A 27,366-nucleotide genomic window follows, 5' to 3' on the forward strand; every position below is an offset into this window, starting at 1 on the left:
TCCCGTCTCCTCCCCTGAGCACACCGCATTCCTGCTCCTCCCCCGTCCCGCCCACAGCTTGTTATGCCACAAAACAGCTGTTTTGTGGTGGCAAGCGCGGGGACACGGCACGCTCAGAGGAGGAGGTGGAGGTGAGGTGAGCTGGGGCGGGGTGGGGAGCTTGGCTGCTGGTGGGTGCAGAGCACCCACCAATTTTTCCCCGTGGGTGCTCCAGCCCTGGAGCACCCACGGAGTCGGCGCCTATGTTGGTGAGGGAAATTATTCAGATTAGGAGGGGGCAACCTCTGTACTGTCTATATTTTTAAAACTGCCCAATTTTAACAGATGACCTGTTATGACAGCGTGACACCGTTTATCTCACAACTAATGGAAGGGCCAATTGCTGTCACTGTGCCCACATGGGGAGTGAAAACAGCACCTCTCCAACTGAAAAAACAAATCCCTTGGCAGGCAGCCAGTAAATCCATAGTTGCCACTGGGAGTTAGAGAGGGTCGCTCTTCATCCAGCAAATACGTCTATATATTCCCCCTGAGCTCTGCAGAGATTTTCCATTTCTTATGTTGCATAGGCAGTTGTAAGTGCATCCTCTTGGGACCACACAAAGCTGTCAGCTCTTCTCCAGTCCTAACTAATTAAATGCATCATTTGGGTACCTTTGAAATGCAGGGCTTCTGGACCACACATTTGTTTTTAAAAGCCCTTTTGTGCCCAGATGGGCTGTTCACATTATAATATTTTTCGGACAGGGTTTAGATGAATAGGGTGGGAAAAGAATCCTTGAAAAAATTCTCCTGCCCCTCTCAGGTCATGTGATCCCGCTCCAATGACTCTAAGCTCAGCATTGCCAGAAACAGTTTGTTTCCTATTTGTGAATAATACAGTTGTCTCAATGGCTACGTCCACACTGCACACGACTAACTGCGGCACGTAGGATATGTGTAGCTAGATGCCACAGTGAAAAGCAGGTTGCATCCACATTGCGCTGTATACCTAGATGCATCAATGCGGGAAGGCAGCAGGATGCTACACTGCTAAAAATAGTAGTGTAGAAAGGGGAGCCATTTAGAGTCCATACCCACAGGGTTCATGCGTGTCTTTACTATACTCGCCTAAGCAGGGCCTTGCTGGCTATTTACACCTGTGCTCTGGGACATGTAGCATATCTACTCTCCACATCGCCATAAGGAATGTGCAGTGTAGCCATACCCAGTATTATCAGATAATGTTCCCAGATCAAACACATACTTTTCCTTTCTGTAAATGGCCAGACAGTTCCATAGGTTGCAAACATGCAGCTGGAAGGCAATTTGTCTAAGGGCTTGTCTACACAAGAACGTCACACTGGTTTAATTTAAATTGGCTTTACAATGATTAGTTAAACTAAACCACATGTAGACACATTTCAGTTTAAAAGTGACTTACTTCAGTTTAGTTAAAGGTGGTAAAGAATCTGGTTATGCTAATCAGATACTCTCATTTCAGGTTCAATGTCTACACAGGGTTTTGCACACCAGTTTATCAAATCAGTTTAAAACGGTGTTAAACTAGCGCAAGTTTTTGTGGAGACAAGGACTAATAGTTTGGACATCTGAATGTGGCAGCCAATACAGCAATTCCAGCTATGCGTATTCAAGATCTAAGTCTTGTTTTAATACACTGCCAACTAGAAATGCAACGTGGCACATTTTCTCAACAAAACCTGCAGTTATACTGAACCTTTGAGTTTTATCACAAATTTCATACTTGTGCCATGTTCATCATAAGCTTTGCTTACCTTCAGGAGCCTTTAATTGAAACTTGGTCAATTTACAGCTTTGATACAAAATCATGTGGAAAATTCAGGTTTCCCCATAACTTCACCTTGAAAGCAGGTGAAATGTGGCAGTTTTAACTGAGTTTTGCTTTGAAAAGTTTGTGGCGCTTCTTTGAGTCCAAAACTGCAAGTACAACTTGGAAGATATGTTCTGCCCCAGTTTACTGGTTGCTCCTTAAATCAAAGCACAGAGACTCACTAATTACCTACATAACACTGATCCTTCAGGACCACATCTGTATCTGCACATCTCCCAGATTTCTGTCCTGGCTGTTTCTGTTGCTGTCTCACCTGAGAAGGATTCTCTGGGGACAAGGTCTTCTTTGTTTTTTTCCAAGTCCTAGTCAGCAATATTAAAGGGATGATCCAAGGCTATTTAAGTTCAAAGTGAAGGAAATCACAAATGAAGAGAAACCTTTGCACAATTCCCTGCAAAGTGAAACCTCACGAGTTTTGCTGCTAACTAATGAAAAACATGCTAGCTCAGATCAGAACAAAACAAAGCACTGACAACTTCAGAAATATGTTAAAGTTAATATTGAGGTTCCAGATAGTGTTATTGGAAAATGAAGACTGAGGGAAGACTCTTGCTCAAAACAGTTGGAGCTACCGTGACTATGCTGGAAGTACTTGAATGGCTCTTTGCAAGGGGAAGCAAATCATACTTTAAAAACTTTTAAATGTAATTAGGTTTTATTGTGGGTTTTGGGTTTTTTTTTAAACTTTTGTTTGCTTTGAGATCTTTGGACTTGGTGAGATTCTGCAGCCACATCTGAGAGAAACAATAAGAATTTGGAAATAAAATAATATCAAGGTGAATGACTGGATGTTATAAAACACCAATAAAACATCACAGTGAATGACTTTGCATTCCCAGGAATCCTATAGTCTATCTCAGTGGTTCTCAACCAGGGGTCTGAGGCCCCCCTGGGGGGCCGCAAGCAGATTTCAGGGGGTCACCAAGCAGTGCTAGCATTAGATGCACTGGGGGCCCAAGGCAGAAAGCCAAACCCTGCCGCATGGGGTTGAAGCCTGCGCCCTGAGCCCACCATCTGGGACTGAAGCTGAAGCCTGATCAATGTAGCTTTGAGTGGGCCCCAGTGGCATAAGGCCCCAGACAATTGCCCTGCTTGCTACTCCTGAACGCTGGCCCTGGCTTTTATATGCAGAAAACCAGTTATTATGGCACGGGTGGGCTGTGGAGTTTTTATAGCACGTTGGGGGGAGGGGTGACGTTTCACTCCATATTCTTTATGAAAATATGCTCATGATATGAATATGACATAACTGAGATATACTTTATGCAAGATGGCTCATGTAAGATATCATTGGAAAGGTTATAATTTACTGCATGTGATTATCCAATTTGTATGCCTGTATCATTTCTGTAGCTGAAGTTAGGAATATTGACCATGTATCTGTATTTCATATGTGCTGCTTTGGGTGTCACCTACAGCTAGCCCTGCAGGTACAACAATGAAAAGCCAGACAGGGCTGATGGCCCATTAGCAAAGACAATGGACTGTGAAAGAGCTTAGTCTTCCTGTGGATGCTCCAGACAGCCTGAGAGTAATGGCTGCCCCAGCCCTGCAGAGACATGGTCAGGGTCACTTGGTACTGGACCCACACCCCTCCATCAGTGTTTTTCTACTGGAAGACAGAGGGTTCCCTCCATACCCAAAATCTATATAAGGCCGGGAAGTGACATCATCGAGGTTCTCCTCTGCCTCCCCACCCAAAGAGACACTGAAAAACACCTGGAAGCAAGAACTGAACTGGGGGAGAAGGGTTGAGCCCAAGCTGGAAGGGCATCTGGCTTGTAATAATACCTGAGGTCTCAAGCTGCAGGCTGGTGCAGCTGCCTTTCAAGACTTTCTGTAATCTGACAATATTTAGAATGAGAAATTACTATTTGTAGCCAATTTCTTCAGTGAATCAAGCTTAGTTTGCGTGTTTTGTTTTACTTGCTTAGTAATTTGCTTTGTTCAATTTGCTATCTCTTTAACCACTTAAAATCTGCCTTTTATAGTTAATAAAATTTGTTTTGTTATTAAACCCAGTTTATGTCATTTCTAACTGGGGGGCTAGAAGTCATGCATCTCTCTCTTCACACTGAGGAAGAGGGTGAATTTTTATGAGCTTGGGCTGTGCAGATTTTTCTATACAGTGCAAGACAACATACTTTTGGGTTTCTCTCTCACATGAGTGCTGGGGGAGCCTTCTCACACAGAACTGATTTCAGTCTGTCTGCAGCTGGGTGTGGCCCTACCTGTGTGTGTGTGCTGCAAGAGGCCAGAGAGCCTAATTCAGTAAAACAGGGAGAGGGAATCCAGGCTGGTGGAGCAGGAGAGTCTCAGTTAAACCCCAGAACATCAGGTGGCATCCCAGATAGGGGGTCTAACCCGTCACGGGGGTCCTCAGAAAGAAAAATGTTGAGAACCCCTGGTCTGTCTGGCAGATTCTTGTCATTTCATGCATTACACAGGAAGACAGTGGTGGGTACTGTCCACTCTTCCTCAGCCAAGCAGTAACAAAATAAAGCTTTTGGTACAGCCAGTTCAAGAAAGCTCACGTGTAACCTTTGGGTGGGCTAGAGTTCACTTCATTACCCTTCTCCAGTTCCTAAAAAAAACCAAACCCAACTCCCATAGAAGCGTAGTTGGAGACCCAGACTTCAGGTTCTCAGGATTTTCAGCAAGGATTGCACAGGGTCAACCTCCCCACGTTCAAGTCCCAAAAGGAACTAAAGAAATGAATTTAATTAAATAACTTTATAAAATCTTCTGATAAAGAAACAAATAATAACCTAATTTTTACAGCATGACATGGCTATTTTATAATCCATAGACATTATCTTCAGTATTACATAAACAGAAATAAAGAAAACAAATTAAAATCTGAACAGTTCAGTCCCCACAGAAATACAGGGAGAAGAAACTGAAAGTTCCCAAAAGCTTAGGTTTTGTACACCTAAGTCTCAGTTAGAGTCTTTGATCACCAAATCTATACAGTCTGATGAGTCTAAAACAACATCTTCCCTCCACTTGCATGTAGGTATCTTCAGCTGGAATCCAGGCAGACTCTTCCTCTGCTGAAATCCCTGCTAGCCAGTCAGCTAATTCATTAACCAATCACTGCGTTACCTGGATAGACTTAAAGAAAACCCGGTTACAAGAAAATACAAAACTGAGAATAGCAAAATAGAGACGACTCTTCCCCCATTACTGCACTTAAAGAAAAGCTGGTGACTCCGACGAGTTGAGACAATTTAACTAGAACAGTTTGGCTAAAATCAAAACTTTTAAAGCGTACAGTTAAAATAGAAGAAATTATTTTTCCCTGCCAATTTCCCCTGGCTATAATTAGCATTGCGCTGCTTCCCTGTTCGAGGGTTAACAATATCACTGATCCGCTGCAAAATGCGTCATAGTTAGGGATGACAGCCTGCTTCCTGCTCCTGGGCTCAGCTTCTCCCAGCTCACACAGGGCACGTGGCCTCCCGCGAAGCAGCTGCCCTGACTGTTTGCCCTCATGGAGTCTGACCCAACAGGGAACCTACTGGAGCAGACCCAAAACAACCACACCCAATTCCAGAAGCTTCTGGATATGGAGTGCTTAATCTGCCTGCGCGAGCGGTTCGCTCGGCCCCGGAGCCTCAGGCAATCATGGATCAAGCAATGCAATTTGTTGAGCCCAGCCATCACTTTGTAAACGGTTCCATCAGGCTTGTTAAAAGATGCACTAAGCCGGACAGAAAAGAATTCCGGAAGATTGCCATGGCAACAGCAATAGGTTTTGCGATAATGGGATTTATTGGTTTCTTTGTGAAATTGATCCATATCCCTATCAACAACGTCATTGTTGGTGGCTGAACACTCATCAAGATCTGTTACCTGAAGTTTGGAGTGATGGACAATGGGTGTGGGGGGGCTTTTTTGCTTACTAATATTCCATAAGTCTGTATCTTGTTTGTTGACTGCTATAAACCAGGCTAAGATTAAAAAAACAAACAAACAAACAAACAACAACCCAGACACAGCTCACTCCTACCTCCCCCTGCCATGGTCTCTTAAAGAGATATCTCCCTATCAGGCACATGGGTTACACAGGCACCTCCCTAGCCTACCTAAACCCAGGGAGAGAGGGTTTTTCCAATAAGGCCATTTGTGGGACATTGTGAGGGTGAAATTGTGACTCTGGTGGAATGATTCTGGACCTCTTGCGAAGGCTCTTGTTTTGTTGATGTAAGAGGATTGTAACCTTTTGCTTTACAGAGCATGCAACCACATCTTTCCCCAGATACAAAGTATCCAAAATGCAATAGCTTGAATTCTTGCAAATATGCCAGCTTTGCCGCATATCACTCCTACTTTTACAACTTCATACTGGTGTCTAGAAGAGTTATGTATTGATTTATAAGTTCTTTTTATTCACTGACATTAAGAGACTTTCAAAGGACTTGCTACATCATGTTTCTCTGATCTCCATTCTATTTCTGTTCCAAATCATCCTTTAAGATGCAAATTGGCTGGCTATTTAATTTGCTCTGAATTTAAAACTCAATGATAATGGGAACTAGAGCTTTCCTGCAGTGACATACTCCTGAGTCAAATTCACTGTTGGAGAAAGTGGGCACAATTCCACTGACAGGAATGGCATTGCTCTTACCATATGCCCCTCATCTCTGGAACATATATTGCTTCACCCAGGAGAACTTTACTTCATGATCTTTACTAAACAGTAAACTTTACTTTACTAAAGTAAATGATCTTTACTAAAGAGTACACATCCAAAAGAAAAGAATCTTTGCTGCCAATTTTAATTTTCAATCCTGTTATTTGTCTTATAGAATTGTACATCAAGCTTTGGGTTTTATAAAAAGTATAAAGCAGTTTATTAAGGGCTAGGATGTTTTTAAAGTTTGGTAGCTCTAAAGTCTTGTCCAGAAGTAAAAAGGCAGAGAGGCACACTTTTAGTCCTGTAAGGCTTCTCTAGATATATTTTAGTGAGATGCAAATAGTACAGACAACTGAAAAGCACTGTCTATATAGTCTCTCTGCAGGAGGGTTTTATTTCATACATTATTCACGGGTTGCTGCAGTGATACCACAAAGTTGGTGCACTTGAAAAGGGAGAAAAGAGAGCAAAACACTTGTGGTTTTTTTTTTAAATTTAATTGTACATTGTATAAATAAAGCATCATAATTTGGATTCATAGCAACATGATCTCTTTCCTGAAGGCAAAAGAAAGGCCAGATTTTTGGTGACTGAAACTTCTGGTTAGGCACACCAGGCACCAATTTCACACTACTGCTAACTTACAAGCTACACAGCAGTGAGTGACAGCAAGACCAGCCATAAACCTTATTACAAAGAAAAGCCTCAGTACAAAGAATAAGTAAATTGGCTCTTACTACTTAAGTTTGGCTAAATTGCATGTATCTAAATTAATGGTGACAATGTTTGAAGCCGTCTCCAAAAGGAAATGTTTGACAAAAATAATTCAAGGTGACAATTTGTTTTAAAAATACAGTTTTAGTTTCACCTAGACTAGTTTCCTGTAGCCAAATTCTGATGCAATTCCCCTTCAGCAAAGAGATGCAATTAATATCATATATCAAGTGAAGAGCCATGGATTGGCATGTGAAAAGGCACATAACTGATATATTTGGTAGTTTGAAATGTAAGTTATCAGGAAATAGTCTTCCTTCAGTCATTGGCACCACTTCAGAATTTAACATTAACTTTATATAATGACAAATTCTCGTTGTCATTAATTGTGCCTAGTAAAAAAAAAAATGAAATAAAAGCAGGATGAGTTTGTAATAAAAATAGGATACAGCAGGAAATCCTGCGATATATGACGAACCCTTAAGTGCTTTGTGAGGGATGATTCTTCATTATATGTGCTAAAAGTTCAGTAACCCCAGAGAACAGAGGTAGGGAGAAGGTGTGTCCTTGATTTCAGTTGCTGTACAGCATGGTGGACAAGGGTGTGACCTATTTTTATTTGCATAACTGTCTCCCTGTTCATTGTGGCAGAGCTCAGTATTGAGAAAACATGATGATTACCTTTGGATAAAGTCAAAATTGACACTTTAATAAACTTATTGTGCATATTTTTATTACACTAACTCTCACCCCTGAGGAAAACTTCAAAGTTAACATATTTCTCCTCTTTCTAAACCTTGGGGTTTTTGTCAGTAAAACATTTCAACATTTCTTTCTCTCTCTCTTTTTTCTTTTTTTTTTGGTGGCTTTTCCCTAGGAGTTGCAGGGAAGAACTGTGCAAATCTCAACAATTTCAGTGTGCAGAGGTTCAGTGCAGGCCTATTTTTGAACAAATAGGAAATTCTCCACAGTTCCTACATTTTGTCTGGTTTGCAGTTAAATCCGTATCAAACCAACAAGCCGTACACAGTCTTCATCCCAAACTCTGAATCAGCCCGGGCTGGCTGGATAGGAAAGGTGGGCCGAGGTGTTGGAATTCAGCTCTCATTTGGGATAGAGTTCAATGTCAAGGGTGAATCAGATCTAGGGCTGAGGTCAAGATGATGCTGAGAACTCACAAGCTGCACTCTGAAGATCAGCTGTTACCATCAGGTCATGGCCCAAAGGTGGCAGAAATCTCGGGAGAACCGAAGATTTACCAAGGTTTTGGCCACACCCAAATGTAAATAATAGCCCCCTTTCAGTTTTGGATGAATCAAAACCAGAGAGCAGGTATGGGTTTAGGGATTGCCAAGACCACACAGCAAGACAGTGACAGAGCCGGCATGAGAACTCGGGAGTTCTTGGCTTATTGTCCCATGCTCAAACCACTTTAGACCAGGTTTATCTGCAAAAAAGAGATTTCTCAAAAAAGCAAATTTTTATAACACCTTAGCAAATTTAAATTAGGTTAGAAAGCTGGTAATTAATGGCAGCAGCCATCTTTTTTCAGAACCCATGAGAAGAGGGAGTTTGCTATTTTTTAAAAATTGAAGATCGAGTGATCGCTCTACTCACAGTATATATAATATTAAATGCTGTCTTTCCACATTTGTAAATATTTCTTAAGCAAATCACCTCTGTAAATCTGGCTGATGCTTACCTGGAGTTGACATCTCATTTGTGTATTTCCCAGACTTTTAGGGGCAGTGTCATTGAAAAGAATTCCAAGCCTATTTTCAATTTTAGATCTTATCCTACAGTTATTTTAAACTGTGCTAATCATTTTTTCCAGAGAGGAAACAAAAAGGGGTTTGAGTTTGGGTGGGGGAGGGAAGGGAAATCTGTCATTTAATTTGACTGCATAATGCACATTTAAGAGAGACCTTTTTAAAGGTTTTAGTTTTACATTAAAAAATGACTCCAGCTGATGCAAAAACCTTATGCCTCTATTTTAAAGGATCATCTCCCACAGTGTCAATAAAAATTAGTATATGATAAACAATGCTTGTGTAACTGGGTATTTGCAAAGTCCGCAAAGTTTGCTGAACAGTGATGTCTTATTTAATCTTACACGTCAAACAGATTTAGAAGCATTATAGTGGCATCTCCCAGACTAAAGGCAGTAGAAGTATATATCATGAATGCCTGCTCTGTCCATTACTGTGCAGCTGTGGAAGAGATGGATAAAACTTTCATAGATATCTAATAAAGAACATGCAGCAAATGTTTACTCGGTTCTTTCACTTTAAAGATATTGTCAAGAGCTCTATTGACAGCCATTGCTGTTCCTGCTTGTGTGGATGCAGCTCTGAAATGGCTGAGATATAGAACATGAAAATTATTTGACTTTAGTGATTTCGCAATGTGGTGACAACTCTATAAATTACAAAACTATTGCATGTTTAAAAGTTAGACAAGTGCTGTAGTTTTTAATATAATTCAGGCTATCAGAAAAACAAACTAGCAAACCAAAACCAAAACCAGGGCCTGGAACTGCTGTTGCTTGTCCTGTGGGATGTCCTCCAAGAACTCTACCAGCTTGACATAATTATTAAAATCATACTTTGCCAGCAGAGCCTGGTAATTCAATATACAGAATTGCAGGGCTGCGGAGGAGTACAGCTTGTGATCCTTGAGTCCAGGTACTTTACCGCCTTATCTGGATAAGTGAAGGTAGAGAATCATCATCATAGAATCATAGAATATCAGGGTTGGAAGGGACCTCAGGAGGTCATCTAGTCCAACTCCCTGCTCAAAGCAGGACCAATCCCCAACTAAATCATCCCAGCCAGGGCTTTGTCAAGCCAGACCTTAAAAATATCTAAGGAAGGAGATTCCACCACCTCCCTAGGTAACGCATTCCAGTGTTTCACCACCCTCCTAGTGAAAAAGTTTTTCCTAATATCCAACCTAAACCTCCCCCACTGTAACTTGAGACCATTACTCCTTGTTCTGTCATCTGCTACCACTGAGAACAGTCTAGATCCATCCTCTTTGGAACCCCCTTTCAGGTAGTTGAAAGCAGCTATCAAATCCCCCCTCATTCTTCTCTTCCGCAGACTAAACAATCCCAGTTCCCTCAGCCTCTCCTCGTAAGTCATGTGTTCCAGTCCCCTAATAATTTTTGTTGCCCTCCGCTGGACTCTTTCCAATTTTTCCACATCCTTCTTGTAGTGTGGGGCCCAAAACTGGACACTGTACTCCAGATGAGGCCTCACCAATGTCGAATAGAGGGGAACAATCACGTCCCTTGATCTGCTGGCAATGCCCCTACATATACATCCCAAAATGCCATTGGCCCTCTTGGCAACAAGGGCACACTGTTGACTCATATCCAGCTTCTCGTCCACTGTAACCCCAGGTCCTTTTCTGCAGAACTGCTGCCGAGCTATTCGGTCCCTAGTCTCTAGCGGTGCATGGGATTCTTCCGTCCTAAGTGCAGGACTCTGCACTTGTCCTTGTTGAACCTCATCGGATTTCTTTTGGCCCAATCCTCTAATTTGTCTAGGGCCCTCTGTAACCTATCCCTACCCTCCAGTGTATCTACCTCTCCTCCCAGTTTAGTGTCATCTGCAAACTTGCTGAGGGTGCAATCCACACCATCCTCCAGATCATTTATGAAGATATTGAACAAAACCGGCCCCAGGACCGACCCTTGGGGCACTCCACTTGATACCGGCTGCCAGCTAGACATGGAGCCATTGATCACTACCCGTTGAGCCCGACAATCTAGCCAACTTTCTATCCACCTTATAGTCCATTCATCCAGCCCATACTTCCTTAACTTGCTGGCAAGAATACTGCGGGAGACCGTGTCAAAAGCTTTGCTAAAGTCAAGGAACAACGCGTCCACTGCTTTCCCCTCATCCACAGAGCCAGTTATCTCATCATAGAAGGCAATTAGATTAGTCAGGCATGACTTGACCTTGGTGAATCCATGCTGACTGTTCCTGATCACTTTCCTCTCCTCTAAGTGCTTCAGAATTGATTCCTTGAGGACCTGCTCCGTGATTTTTCCAGGGACTGAGGTGAGACTGACTGGCCTGTAGTTCCCAGGATCCTCCTTCTTCCCTTTTTTAAAGATGGGCACTACATTAGCCTTTTTCCAGTCGTCCGGGACTTCCCCGGATCGCCATGAGTTTTCAAACATAATGGCCAATGGCTCTGCAATCACATCCGCCAACTCCTTTAGCACTCTCAGATGCAGCGCATCCGGCCCCATGGATTTGTGCTCCTCCAGCTTTTCTAAATAGTCCCGAATCACTTCTTTCTCCACAGAGAACTGGTCACCTCCTCCCCATGCTGTGCTGCCCAGTGCAGTAGTCTGGGAGCTGACCTTGTTCGTGAAGACAGAGGCAAAAAAAGCATTGAGTACTTTAGCTTTTTCCACATCCTCTGTCACTAGGTTGCCTCCCTCATTCAGTAAGGGGCCCACACTTTCCTTGACTTTCTTCTTGTTGCTAACATACCTGAAGAAACCCTTCTTGTTACTCTTAACATCTCTTGCTAGCTGCAACTCCAGGTGGGATTTGGCCTTCCTGATTTCACTCCTGTATCCCCGAGCAATATTTTTATACTCCTCCCTGGTCATTTGTCCAATCTTCCACTTCTTGTAAGCTTCTTTTTTGTGGTTAAGATCAGCAAGGATTTCACTGTTAAGCCAAGCTGGTCGCCTGCCATATTTACTATTCTTTCTACACATCAGGATGGTTTGTCCCTGTAACCTCAATAAGGATTCTTTAAAATACAGCCAGCTCTCCTGGACTCCTTTCCCCCTCATGTTATTCTCCCAGGGGATCCTGCCCATCAGTTCCCTGAGGGAGTCAAAGTCTGCTTTTCTAAAGTCCAGGGTCCGTATTCTGCTGCTCTCCTTTCTTCCCTGTGTCAGGATCCTGAACTAGACCATCTCATGGTCACTGCCTCCCAGGTTCCCATCCACTTTTGCTTCCCCTACTAATTCTTGCCGGTTTGTGAGCAGCAGGTCAAGAAGAGCTCTGCCTCTAATTGGTTCCTCCAGCACTTGCACCAGGAAATTGTTCCCTACCCTTTCCAAAAACTTCCTGGATTGTCTGTGCACTGCTGTATTGCTCTCCCAGCAGATATCAGGGTGATTGAAGTCTCCCATGAGAACCAGGGCCTGCGATCTAGTAACTTCTGTGAGTTGCCGGAAGAAAGCCTCGTCCATCTCATCCCCCTGGTCCGGTGGTCTATAGCAGACTCCCACCACGACATCACCCTTGTTGCTCACGCTTCTAAACTTAATCCAGAGACACTCAGGTTTTTCTGCAGTTTCATACTTGAGCTCTGAGCAGTCATACTGCTCCCTTACATACAGTGCAACTCCCCCACCTTTTCTGCCCTGCCTGTCCTTCCTGAACAGTTTATATCCATCCATGACAGTACTCCAGTCATGTGAGTTATCCCACCAAGTCTCTGTTATTCCAATCACATCATAATTCCTTGACTGTGCCAGGACTTCCAGTTCTTCCTGCTTGTTTCCCAGGCTTCTTGCATTTGTGTATAGGCACTTGAGATAACTCCCTGTTTGTCCCTCTTTCTCAGTATGAGGCAGGACCCCTGCCCTCTCGCGTGCTCCTGCTTGTGCTTCCTCCTGGTACCCCACTTCCCACTTACCTCAGGGCTTTGGTCTCCTTCCCCCGGTGAACCTAGTTTAAAGCCCTCCTCACTAGTTAGCCAGCCTGCTTGTGAAGATGCTCTTTCCTCTCTTTGTTAGGTGGAGCCCGTCTCTGCCTAGCACTCCTCCTTCTTGGAACACCATCCCATGGTCAAAGAATCCAAAGCTTTCTCTCCGACACCACCTGCGTAGCCATTCGTTGACTTCCATGATTCGACGGTCTCTGCCCAGGCCTTTTCCTTCCACAGGGAGGATGGACGAGAAGACCACTTGTGCCTCAAACTCCTTTATCCTTCTTCCCAGAGCCATGTAGTCCACAGCTATCCGCTCAAGGTCATTCTTGGCAGTATCACTGGTGCCCACGTGGAGAAGCAGGAAGGGGTAGCGATCCGAGGGCTTGATGAGTCTCGGCAGTCTCTCCGTCACATCGTGAATCCTAGCTCCTGGCAAGCAGCAGACTTCTCGGTTTTCCCGGTCGGGGCAGCAGATAGATGACTCAGTCCCCCTGAGGAAAGAGTCCCCGACCACCACCACTCGCCTCCTTCTCTTGGGAGCGGTGGTCGTGGAACCCCCAACCCTAGGACAGTGCATCTCATGCCTTCCAATTGGCGGAGTCTCCTTCTGTTCCCTTCCCTCAGATGTATCATCTAGTCCACTCTCTGCATTAGTACCTGTGGAGAGGACATGAAAACAGTTACTTACCTGTATCTGCGTTGCTGGTACATGGGCGCCCCTCTTTCTTCTTCTGGAGGTCACATGCTGCCAAATTTCTTCACCGTCCTCCTGTCCCTGCTGCACAGCCTGCTCTGAATCTTCAGAACATTGTGCCCGTAGACGCATATCCTGACGTCTGCCCAGGAAACCTTCAGTTTCTCTTATGCAAAGCAGGGTCGATACCTGTTGCTCCAGACCTTGAACCTTCTCTTCCAATATGGAGACCAGCTTGTACTTTGTACAGACAAGGTCGCTTCAGTCCTGTGGAAGAAAAACAAACATGGCACATCCAGTGCAGGTCACAACAGCTGAACAGTCCCCATCCATATTACCTTCCTTCTACGAGCTCACTCAGGAGTTGTAGTAACCACTCAGAGAAGCTGGCAAGATGTAAGCCTCAGTGGGCGCTCCCCAGGCGAACTCCCAGGCAAACTCCTCTGTTAGCCGCTCTGCTGTTCGCTGCTCAGCTGGTTCACAGCTGACTGGCTGACTGGCTTTTATACAGTCAGGCCCACTCAAGGCTCACCTGGAACAAAGCACTCCCTATTCACACTTTTCAAACCACCAATCAAGCACACGGTCAAACTGTCAAACTGTCCCCACAACAGGCACTCAGATATTCACCAACACAGCCTCCTTAATGCAGCCCTTAGAGTACCTCCTCTCAGGCAGACTCCCTCTGTTAGCCGCTCTGCTGTTTGCTGCTCAGCTGGTTCGCAGCTGACTGGCTGACTGGCTTTTATACAGATATATAGCAAATACTATATATTTATATATAGAGAGGAGTGCTTGCATGCCCATTCCATGGCCACGTGCACTACTGAGGCTGGAGTGGGTTAGGAAAAAAGAAAGTCAGCCCCCGTAGATGGCACAAATTATCTACAGCAGAACTGGCGGTACCAGGTCGTGCTCTGGGTCCTCTTCCGGGTCCAAGCCAATTGGTTCTGGCAGAGGGGCCCAGGTGGAATGGTGCAAGACCATCAACAGTGGGTACAGCTGGTAATAAGGGTACCATGTAGGCCATTGCTGCCAGGAGATTGGGCCCTGAGGGAACTGGGGGCCCCCAGGGTATGGGTAACACCCTTGTGGGACTGGAGAGTACCCTGTCTGGTGTGGTAGATGCGCTTGGGAGTCTGAACTACGTCGGGAGACTAGGGAGAAGAACTGCTCTTCTGCCGAGAAGCCCGCAGGGTCCAAAGAAACCTCCAGTCGTGGTGGAGCTGTGAATGCAGGCGGTGCCGCGACTGGCAGAGGTGGGTCCCAGCTGAGGAGGATCGGTGCATATGCTGGTGTAGGAGGCTAGAGAACAGAGAGAAGTGGTGAGGGTGGGTACAGTAAGTCGAAGTGTGTCACCAGGAACAACAGTTCCACCCATCCCAGTGTCCAGGGCATGTCCCGCTGGCCACTGAACTGAGGGGGTGCGCAGAGCAGAGCCTGGTGTGTCCTGACAGGGCAGAGGGGCACGTCCCAGTGGCCTGTCTCGTTGCTCAAGTGGCGCAGCGGCCGTCAGTGCCAGCGCCTCTCTTTTCCACTTGGCCTTGCCCCCTGCCTTAGGGAGTGAAGTGGTGGGTTTGCACGTGACATCTCGCCCGAACGGGCAATGCTCAGCGAGGAAATGCCGTGAATCACAGTAATCTGCAACAGGGAGCTGCTGCAGTGTCAGTTGGAGTTCTTGCAGCTCTCCTTTGCCTTGTTGGTGGTGCCATTGGATCTGGGTGGGAGGTGGTGGGTGGCGAGGTGCATCTCTCCCAGGCAGTAGAGACAATGAGCATGCTCGTTGCTCTCAGAGAACGAGCGAGGGCATAAGACACAATTTTTAAACCCCGGAACGTGGGGCATAGACACACCCAACCAGGTCGGGGCAAGCCCTGTATGGGGTGACTAGCTAAACTAACTATGCTATTTACAGAACTAATAAAGAAAGAAATGGAACGAAATAACTATATACAAACAGACTATCATTCTCATAGAGACTACGAGCATGCAAAGAGAAGATTCTGACTACGACCATGCGGAAGAGGGAATTGATGGGGCATCACCCCACACGGCCTCTTATAACCTCGCATGCAGCATGAGGCAAGGTAAGATGCGTGTGCGCGTCAATGGACAACTGCTGCTAAAACTTCTGGCTCTGGTGCATGGCGCGCCTGCACACCCCCACGTTTGGAATATGTAAAGGGACCATCACTTGAAGAAGAATATTACTTTTGGATTTTTTGGTATGAAATGACTGTTTCAAAATTGCCTCCAATTAAAAAAAAATATGTTAACAAGTACTTGAAATTGAAACAAAATATTTCATTTTGAGTCCAGCAAAATGGTTTGTTTGACCCGACATTAATTGTTTTTAACTTTTAAACTCTGAAATTTTCAGAAAAATTATTTTTGGGTCTACCCCACATGGGTTTTTTCTCCTTTCAGAATTGCCAGCCAACCGAAAAGTCAGTTATTCACACAGCTCTAGTCCTGACTTCTGTTTCCATTCGTGCCACTGGTTGAACTTAACACTATTATGAATTTATATTGCACTTTACAAAGTGTTTTGCTAAGTCTCAAAACACACCTATGAGCTAGGTAGGTATAATTGTCACCTTTTTACACAAAGAAACTAAGGATCACATCAGGTGACTTGCCCAATATCACACAGAATCAGTGATAAGAACCAGGATTTGAAACCAAGTCTCCTGATTCTCAGCCTTATCTCTACCTAACCAACTCACAATAATACTGCCTAGCAGGTAAAAATAGCCTCTAATTTTGTGCACTCAACTTTAGACAGCGTGGGCATGCTTGCATTTATTACGTTTGTGCAATGCTCCATACACTTGATCGAGTCCTTTAGTCATTACCATAAGATAAATGTTAAATAATTATAATAAATCTAAGACCCAGTATTGGTCAAACACTATGTAACTGAAATTTGTCTGAACTTCTGGAGAAATGCACGTTGAAGACTGTTTTGCCTACAGCGAAGGGATGCTAAACCAGCCAAGATAAAAAGCATTTCACAAAAACGGCACGAAGACACAATTGGCTGGTTCACTTTGTGCACAAAACTTTCTTTCCAGCTCTACCATCAGCTCTGACATCACTTCATTTTTCATAGAAATGCTTCCAATTCTAGCCTGGAGAGGGGAAAAGAATTCAAGTGCCTTCTGCTTCAGGAAAGTCTTGAATTTTCCCAGTTCAGCCAAGAGAGTTGAGCTGTACACACCATTAATTTCTATGCAAAAAACAACGTTCACTTCAACCAGCAATTAGTGGCAACATTTCTATCTTGTGTAATGATGAGATTTTTAAGCTAATCATTAAATAGCAGTAAATTAATCATTTGGGCACACTTAGATGGGATGTATATTTCATGAGACAGATAAAGATATCGAGATCAGTTTGATATTTACTCGTGGTAAATGTAAGCGTCTCAGATCATTATGAGGGAAGCATACTAAACACATATGCAGCCAGAAACGTCTGTAGCGTAAATGCATAAGAATCAGAGCTTCACCTCTAATACTAGGAAATTACTGTCCTTCTCATCTTTGTTTAATTATTATAAGGGAGGTAAAAACCCAAGGGATCATACACTTAAATCATTCCAAGATACAGTATAAACTTCAAATATCACCCTCACATGAAGGACAAAATCAGTAACCTGATTTCTCATCCTATAACTCCCTCCCTTTATAAACGGAAAAATTTACCCACTTTGCATTAGGCGTACATCTCAATTTGCATGATAGTCCAGTCAGACAAATGAATGATGGATCTAATTTGACCCCCCCCCGCCCAAAAGAAACATCTGGAAGCTTTGACTCCTAACGGAAAGGAAGCAGGCCTGCGTCTGTCCCCTCCTCTAAGTTGATGAAGGAGATTTGTAACACCTCAAGTAAAATGTTTAAATTTTCTGACACTGTTCCACATATTTTTATTACATTTAAATACCTTCACTCTTTCTTGGATTCGACACAGGAAATGGCATTCCAGCGCAATTTTGGAGGTATTCTTGTTGACTTGACGGAAACTTACATCTGGTGCATTTATTTTATCATGTCATTATAATATTTACAAGAAGCCCTGACTTCCTATTTGTTGCCTGTACATGAAAAGATAAAAAGGTTTCTCCCCTCTTAATTTCTTGTCTCTCAAGGAAGTATGACAGGTGGTCCTCACTCAGAGATCAAAGGCAGTGTACAAGTTGAAATCAAGGCTGATTCCCCCAGTCCTCTTACAGATATCGCTGAATCACCTGGATAGGTGATTGCAAATGCTTCCAAATAGAGAACTGAACAACCTATGTATAAATTTAATAGCTAACACCTAAAACATCATCACTACTAAAGAACATAACTCCTACTTTGAGCGAGAATAAAGGCAAAATATTGAAGGGGAGCTACAAATACCCAAGAGAAATGGAAAGAAAAATCTATACATAAATCATTTCATTATTTTTTTACCACTGCCTGTAGGACCTTTGAAAGAGAGGCATTTGAAGATGCAGGTTTAATCAGTTCTATAGTGTCTACTCAAAAACATAGAAGTTTGTCAAAAAAGCTGGCATGCAAATCTCCTCTGAAGAATATCCATTCCTCTCAGTCCATGAGACTGGTGGAAGGAGTGATATTACCTTCAGAAGTAATTTCCTTAGTTTTATAGGCTCTTCCATGCAAGCTATGATCTAAAATGGAATCATAAATATAGGAGTTTTGCTCCCTCTGCATCTCTGATGGTATCTCACAAAGACTGTGGTGAATTTTCTCGTTGGTCTAGTTGTGTTCAGGTAAATGTGGACTGCCCTTTTAACATCCAAGTTGTACTACAGATTCTCTTTTGGATGGACTAAGGAAGAAGGTGGGAAGAATCATCTCGATGTGAAATTTGGAATTGCACTTTGGTATGTATCTTGGAGCTATGTGCAGAACAGCTTGGTCTGGAAGCCTAATACCATATGGCATTCTGTGGAGCGCTCCCAACTCAGAAACTGCCAGTTGACATAATGGCAGCTAACGAACATGCGTTAATTGAAAAGAATACCTCTATCAATGGCTCAAATGGGGCAGAGGTTAAGGCTTGTAACACCAACTTTACCCTTCCTGTTGGAAACCTATGACTGAGGAACAAAGTCACTTTGATGGACCTTGATAGACAAAGATGTGGTGCCAAAGTTTATGTAAGGTCTCAAAAACAGGACAAAGATTTGAATTTAGAGACTGACGACAGCAAAAATCTCCCATTAGTGAGGACCACCACCCATGCACTCATCAAAGAAACATTTCTCCTACTTTTAAACTACACTGCTCTTGAAAGCTGTAGAAATTATGTGGTAAGTTTATTTCAACCATTTCTTTTAAAAAAAGAAGAGAGAATATCTATATACAGTGTCTGTATAAGATTAGTGAAACGCATATATTAGTTAAAAATCAATATAGGAACACTATCAGGGCTGTATTGTGGTAAATCTCAATAGCTGGAAGGAAATGGATAGCTCAGATAATTATCATTCGGACACCAGAATCTTCCCCAATTGCTCAACCGTTCAAATCCATCACAGGCCAATAACAACTGGAAGTTATTGCAGATTATTGTATTAGCAGGAGTGTTGTAAGCAAGACACGAGACGTAATTCTTATGCTCTACTCCGTGCTGATTAGGCCTCAACTGGAGTATTGTGTCCAGTTCTGGGTGCCACATTTCAAGAAGGATGTGGACAAATTGGAGAGAATCCAGAGAAGAGTGACAAAATGATTAAAGGTCTAGAAAACATGACCTATGAGGAAATATTGAAAAAATTGCATTTGTTTAGTTTAGAAAAGAGAAGACTGAGGGGTACATGATAACAGTTTTCAAGTATGTAAAAGGTTGTTCAAGGAGGAGGCAGAAATTTTTTTTTTCTTAACCTCTGAGGATAGGACAAGAAGCAATGGGCTTAAATTGTAGCAAGAGAGATTTAGGTTGGACATTAAGAAAAACTTCCTAACTGTCAGGGTGGTTAATCACTGGAATAAATTGCCTAGGGAGGTTGTGGAATCTCCATGATTGGAGATTTTTAAAAGCGGGTTAGACAAACACCTGTCAGGGATGGTCTAGATAATACTTAGTCCTGCCATGAGTGCAGGGGACTGGACTAGATGGCCTCTTGAGGTCCCATCCAGTCCTAGGATTCTATGATTAGTGGCAAGTTTAGTACCTGATGTGACATTTATTTTGTTTTCTTTAGCTATTTTCCCAGTTGTGTATATCAATAAACTTAGTAGGCATGCTGCAAAATTTAAAAGCTTAAACAATAATTAATATATGCCAAAAGAACATGAGAGGAAAACATGCCCTAGAATCTCTCACAATTCTGTCATCTCCTCTTCTAAAAAAAGAACCCCATGCCTCAACACAGTGGGTCTGGAAGGCCACCCAGGCTGGGCAAGAGAAAACCAATAGTGGATGAGGGAAGTCAATCCCCAAATTCACTTCTCATTCTCAGCTACCAGCCCTCTCCAGTTTAGACTCCAACTGCCATGATATTGCATGGGAACAGAGACAGCTCAAGGACTAGAAATGTTTAGAGCTGTACAGGTCAAAACCAACTCCTTAAATTTCACCCAGGTATCAGCTGGCAGGCAGTGAAGATCACAGAACACAGCTTTCCTTTGTCCTCTGCATGAAACACTGTGTGTGGTGGGAGAGTGTAGCCATATAAAAATGTACTGCAGATACATACAGTGAAACCTGCATTAGAAAGAACAGGATACAGCCTTCTTTCCAAAAGAAAATGACCGAAAGCACTCGTGGCAACTGCTGTTACTTGGACATTCAGAGGCAGGTTGTGAAGCTTAATACCAAATGGCCAACAAGCTCCCTCCAACCGGGGGGTACTGACAGAATTCCCACTATTCCTTCTGTTTCCCTTCCATGATGTAAGACTTGGCTTTTCCTAGATGAAATGTGAATTGAACAACATTATCTCTCACCGTGTGTAAGATTTCATTACGTACTGTGTCTGAAGCCTCAGTAAGGGCGAGCAGCATGATTTGAATGGATTTGGAAATTTTTAAAGCTATACTATTTTAGCCATTGCACCTTTAAGACATTAAGCAAATTGTAACATCAAGGGTTAGCCTGGCCTATAACCGCAACACAATGTAAACACTGTATTAGTTTAAAAAGCTATGGAAGCATGAGATCATTTTTAGTGCTAATGTCATACTAATATTGAAACTAAAAAAATCCTTCACACATTACATGTAAACACAGTAAAACTACTATTCTGATGCAACAGATTTATTCAGTGTATTTTCCTGCTATACAGGGTTACTTATTTACAGATGGCTATTCTGCCATAATTTTAGGAGACAGACATTAGACATTGATTAAAGGGTAAAAATACTTAACAGAAGAAACATGAAATAAAAATCACAAATGGAAGGCATTAAATCAGTAAACAAGACCATGTAAAAGGAATGTGCTTTGAGGTCAGAGAACAAAAACAAAAATCAGCAAAAACCAGGATGGAAAAGGAATTTCCCACAGCTGTGGACCACATGCATTAGTGGACTGAAGAATATAAGTCTTCTTTCTTGTTTTTTTATTACCTTGGCAACATCTCTTCTATGTCAGCAATTACATAGGAGACGACAGTCCAAACAGCAGCACAGAGATTCATTTGGCTTGGATCCTGAACTGTCATTGTGTCCCCTTGAGTATGATGAAACCAGAAGTATTTACTGATGTCATCACGCAAACTGGCACCTACAGAGAAAAATGGGCAATTCCTTATTATGTGAATACATATATTTTAAGATGAACATAAACATGAATTTATTCCTGTTCTGGTCTTCATTAAATCCATATGCAACAGAGTAAGTTTCCATATGATAATTTCACTGAGCCATAGAACATGGGATTTTTCAGCATTTTAGTATAAACAAATTTTACATGTTAGCAGCCTTGTTATGAGTACATGAAACAGCAAACATGTAAATTAATATGGAAGGGAAAGGCAGTATTTCCCTTAATATCTTTGTTGCACCAGCAGTAGTATAAATGCATTTCTATATACAAAACACAGGAATCCAACTTAAGGAAATCCAGATAATTATTCCAAGTGTGGTGATTTTTTATTTTTTGTTTTTAATGTTGGTGAATTTGAAATAGACTGCTTCTTTTCCTGTGATGCTAACCATCATGTATTTATTAGTAAGGCTGCGAGTCTGTCACAGAGGTCACGGAAGTCATCCACTCAACTGCTTCACTTCAGGTTCCCTCCACCTAACCTTCAGACCCTCCTCCTTTCTCTTCTCCCCTGCTCTCTCCCCATGGCCTCCCATCCCTTCAGTGAGCCTGTTCCATCCCCTTGTCTTGTCTTTCCATTTAGCTAATCATTTCCTATCGAAACCTCACACAATTTAAAAAAAAAAAAACAAAACAAAACCATGGCTCTAAAATGATATTTCCCACCATCACATTGATTGCTCTTTTTGTATGTTGCATCCCTTTCCTTTTGTCTGATTCATTTATTTAGATTGTCTGTGCCCTGAAGAGCTTCCAATCTGCTACTCTGTGTTTGTACTGTACCTAGCACAGTGGGGCTTGATCTTGATTGGTCCTTAGGCACCATCATTAGTAATATTAGTACATCATACAACATTAGTAATAATAATGCTATAGTGACGGGTAGAAGAGGCCCCAATCAAAAGTGCAGACAGAGCTTAGAGGCTGCGCTGAGATGCACTATAGACAAACCTCAGATGGAAGGCCATTTGATTGTATAACCTTGTGAATACATTTCTCAGATGTTTATGTCTGAGCTCTGGAAACAGTCTATATCAAATGATGAGGGCTTCAATAAACTTTTTATGAATGTTTCTAAGGCTTTCTATTCTGATTTTGCTTCGTCTCAATGAAAGGTCTCATGCCTTTGTAGAGAATGAAAGCAAAATCTCTCCGCACAGTTCTATATTCCCAACTATTCTTGCTGAAATATGTATCTTTTGATCACATCCTATAATAATTCAGCACCTAGTCCAGTTCTCACTGAAGTTAATGGGAATCTTTCCATTGACTTTAATGGGAGTTGGATTAGGATGTCACTGAGCCTGATGAAATGAGCTCTGAATTTCTGTTATCACATACATTTCTCATAAATGAGATTGTTTGTTCTCACTGCTATTTTAGAGTGTGAGGTGAGGGGAAGAAAAGGGAATGAATTTAATAATACTGTCAAACAGGAAGATCCTCTTTACAAAGTGACATAAGATACAAAAAGAAAAAATGCTAAAGCATGCTGTTATCTGGGGATGGTCTGGGTTTCCTTTTAACATGTTCCTTTGGCACTTGTGCCATATACATAGGCAGTATAAGTCAAATTTGCCGCTGACATCCAGTGTGATTCCACTGAAGTCAATGGGGCTGGGTGGGTAATAAGTGCTGAATATGGTCCTATAACTTTGTGCAGATTTATAAAAGTTTTTGATATACTCCAAGTACTTATTAAGATAAAAATATAAACACATGTTATTGTGGTAAATATATTAGCTGCTGAAAATACTTCACTAAAGATGCACTTATAGTCAAACAGCTGTGGAAAATCCATTATATCTTTGTAAACAGATCTTTTCCAGGAACCAGGGCACAACTTACTTGCCTGGAAGGTATAATAGACATTCCACGAATAATTATTATGGGTTATAGAATAGTGTTTTATCCTGGGTTTATGTAATAGTGTTTTCCTTAATTCAGAGAAAAATACCTTTCATCTTGTAAAGTATAACCCACATAAATGCTAAGATATGTTTAATTTTTTGTTTCTTTAAAAAAATCATAAAATGATAATACTCTGTCACCAAAACAATTAGACAAGTGGGCTTGCAGATAGTGTTTTTTTTTTAAAAGAGAACACAGAATATTGAGAATATAACACGAATTGCACTCACTTTACCGCTTTTTCTTTAATGGCTTATACTGTATATCATTAAAGTCAGGGATCAATTGCATCTTATAAGGTCAATGGAAAAACCCTAAGACAACAGCTATGTAAACAATTTTATACATAACTAGAAACACAAGAGAAAATCCATGTTCATGTCTGAGTGAAAAAAAACTTTCCAAGCTATGGGTCCAATACTCAGTTCTAGTTAAGGAGTGCTTGCAAGTGCAAATGTAGCTCTAAGCCATCTTCATATCCTCCCTCCCCAAACCTGGGGCCATTCTAAATTCACACTATCGCTGCCAGTGACTCCAAAAGGCCTTTATGGCAGCCAGAGACTGATGAGGTGCAGGAATGTCTTGGTCACACTTCATGCATGGGGAGGGAACATGCTGCAGGAGGGCCTCTGGGCCACCATGCAGAGATAATCCTCCAGTGGCCAGGTAAACTGGCTTTAGGAACATTTTGGGCTGCTCCATCAGCACAAAGCCATCATGATATAGGCAAAGATCTGACCCCTTTAGTTCTACAAGATGCACTTGGATGTCTATAGATGTTATCCTTTTTTAATTAAAAAATCATCCTATAGAATTTTATAAAAGGGATGTACCGGTAATAATCTTAAATTCTATGCAATGATTCACAACATATGAAGATTTTAGTATAAAATGTTATTCTGCACAACTTTTCCATATGGATGTATTAAATGAGATTGTTACAGGATGATTACAATGAATCCTGGAATCTCTTAATCTGTATTAACATAGCAGCTCTATTATCAAGCTTTTCTGTTTGTCAAACAAAACCCACTCAGAAGTCACCAATCTTGCCACTTCAAACAGCTTGAAAGTGAAAAGAAATGAAGCTGAGAAAACCAGCTGGGCATAAATTCTCCATTTTCCTGTTTCTAACCCAATCTGTTGTTCCCCACAGAATTGACTGAAGTATTTCTTTAGATTATGGCATTATCTACTGAGCACATTAGACATTAACAAAGGGAAGGTCCTTAATGCAAGGAGTGTTTTCTAATGGTTAGAGAAAGAGACTTGGAATCAGGCCTCCTGTGTCCTGTTCTTTGACCTGCCAATAACTTGCCACTTGACATTGGGAAAATCACTTCATCTCTCTGGCTTCATGCTACCTATCTGTAAAAAGGATAGCAAACATGCCTTACAAGGGGTTTTGAGAAACTTAGAGTGCTTTGAGATCTTCATGTGGAAGATGCTATAGAAGTGCAAAGTATTATTTGCTGATCCTTTTCCAAAGGATGCTGATTTGCAAAGAAATACAGCTCACATTCAAGAGACAATTTCCCTTTTTCTGGACTTGCAGTCTGAGAAAGACACAGTCAGTACTGATTATGAGATGATTCATTCTGAAACAGATATGAATGCACTCTTATTAAACAAGATATTGAACTGGCCTCTTCAAAGACAGTCTAATTAAAAACAGAAGCAGCTCTGAAAAGGAAAGTTACTATACATCACATCTTTAGAAGTTTAATAGCACAAAAAGCGTTTGTAGAGTGTTCACTTGGCTCTTCTTTCCACTCTCCTCCATTTCTTACATATCAGAGAGCACTAACTTGATAGATCTCACTGCTGCTGAGTTCCCCGCTCTTACCTGTTCTCCTTCAGCATCAGTCCATCAGCCCTCTCCGCACTTACTCTGTCACTCAGCTTCTTGTCCATTCTCAGCCTTCTCCTCCCTGACCTCTCTTTCTCTTGATATGTCTGATGATTCCTTCCTTCCTTCCTTCGCCTTTAACTTTTGCCCTTCCCTCACATCTGCTCTTCCAACTTCCAGCCCTGGCTCACCTGCAACATCCACTTCCTCTACTCCAGTTCTTACACTGCAGAGAGTCTCTGGCAGAAACCTCGTGACCAGGCTGGCTTCATTCACTACAAATTAGTTCTCTCCTCATTTGGTTCTACCTTCCTAGGTAACAAACCTCTATTTTTCCAACTTAATTGAATTCCATGCCCACAATCCCTGCTGCCTTTTTGCCACCTTTGATTTCATCCTCAAACCCTCCCCCCATCTCCTCCTTCCTTCACTGCTCTCTCTGCATGGGATTGCGCCAACTTCTTCCATGAGAAAACAGACAAAATACAATGTGCCCTTCTCTCTGCCTTTGACTTTCCTTCTCTTCCCCCTTCTCCTACCACAACTCCCTCCTTCTCCTCCCCTGTCAGAGATGCAGAAGTTTCTCAGCCGCTCTCCTTCTCTAACCCCTCCACTTGCCTCAGTGACTCTGTCCCATTCTATCTCTCCTCACCTCCCTCACTAGGCCAATTACCCTATCAAAGAAAGAAATTATGTTGATTTGGCATGATTGTTCTTGACAAATCCATGTTGGCTATTACCTATCACCCTATTGTCCTCTTGGTGCTTACAAACTGATCATTTAATAATTTATTCCAGTACCCTGTATATCATAAGCTGCTTGTCTTCAATTCCAAGGCCCTTTATGGTCTACACCCGCCCTGTCTATCATCTTGCAGTCAGTATTGAAATGTCGACTCCTGCCTCCGATTGGCCCACAGTGCCGTCACCTCCATCACCTACTTGTTAAATATCCAAACAAGTGCTTTCATGCTTTCTCCCCTGCTGCCCCTCATGTTTGGGAGGAGCTCCCAGTAAATGCTACACAGTTAACTCATTATCTTCCTTCAAATCACTCTTGAATAGGAGAGGTTGCTCACCTTGCACAATAACTGGAGTTCCCTGCTGAGGGGTGCTCCATGTCAGGATGTGCACACATCTGTGAACTCTTGATCAAAAATTTTAATCAGCACTGTCCAAGGGTCAGTGCTTGAGCCCTAGACACCTCCATTCTCCAAAATGAGGACATATAGGGAGGGGTGTACTTGCTGCCACTCTAGTTCCTTCTCAACCACAAAGTCCAATGAGAGACTCTGAGGCAGAGGGGAGGGAGGACGGGTACTGGAGCATGATAAGGACACACATCTCAAAGAATTCCAGTAGCTGTACAAGGTAAGTAACCCCTCCGTCTTCTTTGAGTAGTGTTCATGTGGGTGCTCCACATCAGGAGGCACCCAAGCAGTACCTCCATCAAAGAGGAGGGTTCTGAGGAGGTCGATTCCGTACAGAACATAGAACAGCCTTGGTGAAAGCCATGTCAGCTCTGGAAGTAGTCAGAAAAGATAAATGCTGGGAAAATGTGTGTACCAAAGACCAAGTGGCTGCCATGCAGATGTTTGAAATGGGTATGCTTTTCAGCAGGGTTGCTGAGGCAGATTGAGCCCTGGTGAAATAAGCAATGACTCCTGGAGGAGGGCAACCCCCTAACATTTTGTAACAGGTTAATATGAATCGTGCAACCCATTTGGACAGTCTTTGGGTGGAAATCACCTGACCTTTCATGCATTCTGCAACTGAGATGAAAAGCCTGGGTGAAGCCCTAAAGGGTCTAGTCCTGTCTAGGCAGAAGGCAAGGGCTGTTCTTACATCCAGTGTGTGTGAATGCTTGATTCTTCTCTTGAAGAGTGAGGCTGGGGATAAAACACCTGTACCTGAACCTCCTGGTTGATGTGGAATTCTGAGGAAACCTTGGGAAGAAAGTGAGGGTGCGGACATAGCATCATCTTGTCATGACAGAACACTGTGTACAGTGGATAAGGCTCCAAGTTCCCCTATCCTCGTGGCCAAGCTGATGGCTATGAGGAATATAGTCTTAAGGGAGTGGATGAAGGAGGGAACAGTTTGCCATAGGTTCAAATGGGGGTTTCCTCAGTGCGTTGAGAACTAAGTTGAGGTCCCAGGGTGGAGTTGATTCCTTACCAGCAGGGAAGAAGTTGAAGAGATCTTTGATAAACCTTGTCGTGGTTGGGTGG

General features: G+C 42.6%; 1 protein-coding gene and 1 pseudogene across 1 annotated transcript in view; one reads left to right on the forward strand and one right to left on the reverse strand.

The window, feature by feature from the left end:
* Positions 1 to 5,479: 5,479 nt before the first annotated feature.
* On the forward strand, positions 5,480 to 5,737 carry LOC141981315 (protein transport protein Sec61 subunit gamma pseudogene; annotated as a pseudogene).
* Positions 5,738 to 20,866: 15,129 nt separating this feature from the next.
* Positions 20,867 to 27,366, reverse strand: part of CPQ (carboxypeptidase Q) — a 246,820-nt gene continuing 240,320 nt past the window's right edge. The window contains exon 8 of the mRNA XM_074944062.1: positions 20,867 to 21,333. Within this exon, the coding sequence (XP_074800163.1) occupies positions 21,173 to 21,333 (161 nt within the window). The 3' untranslated portion in view covers positions 20,867 to 21,172. The remainder of the gene's footprint in view (positions 21,334 to 27,366) is intronic.

The sequence above is a fragment of the Natator depressus genome, chromosome 2 (assembly GCF_965152275.1).
Source record: "Natator depressus isolate rNatDep1 chromosome 2, rNatDep2.hap1, whole genome shotgun sequence".
Lineage (NCBI taxonomy): Eukaryota > Metazoa > Chordata > Testudines > Cheloniidae > Natator > Natator depressus.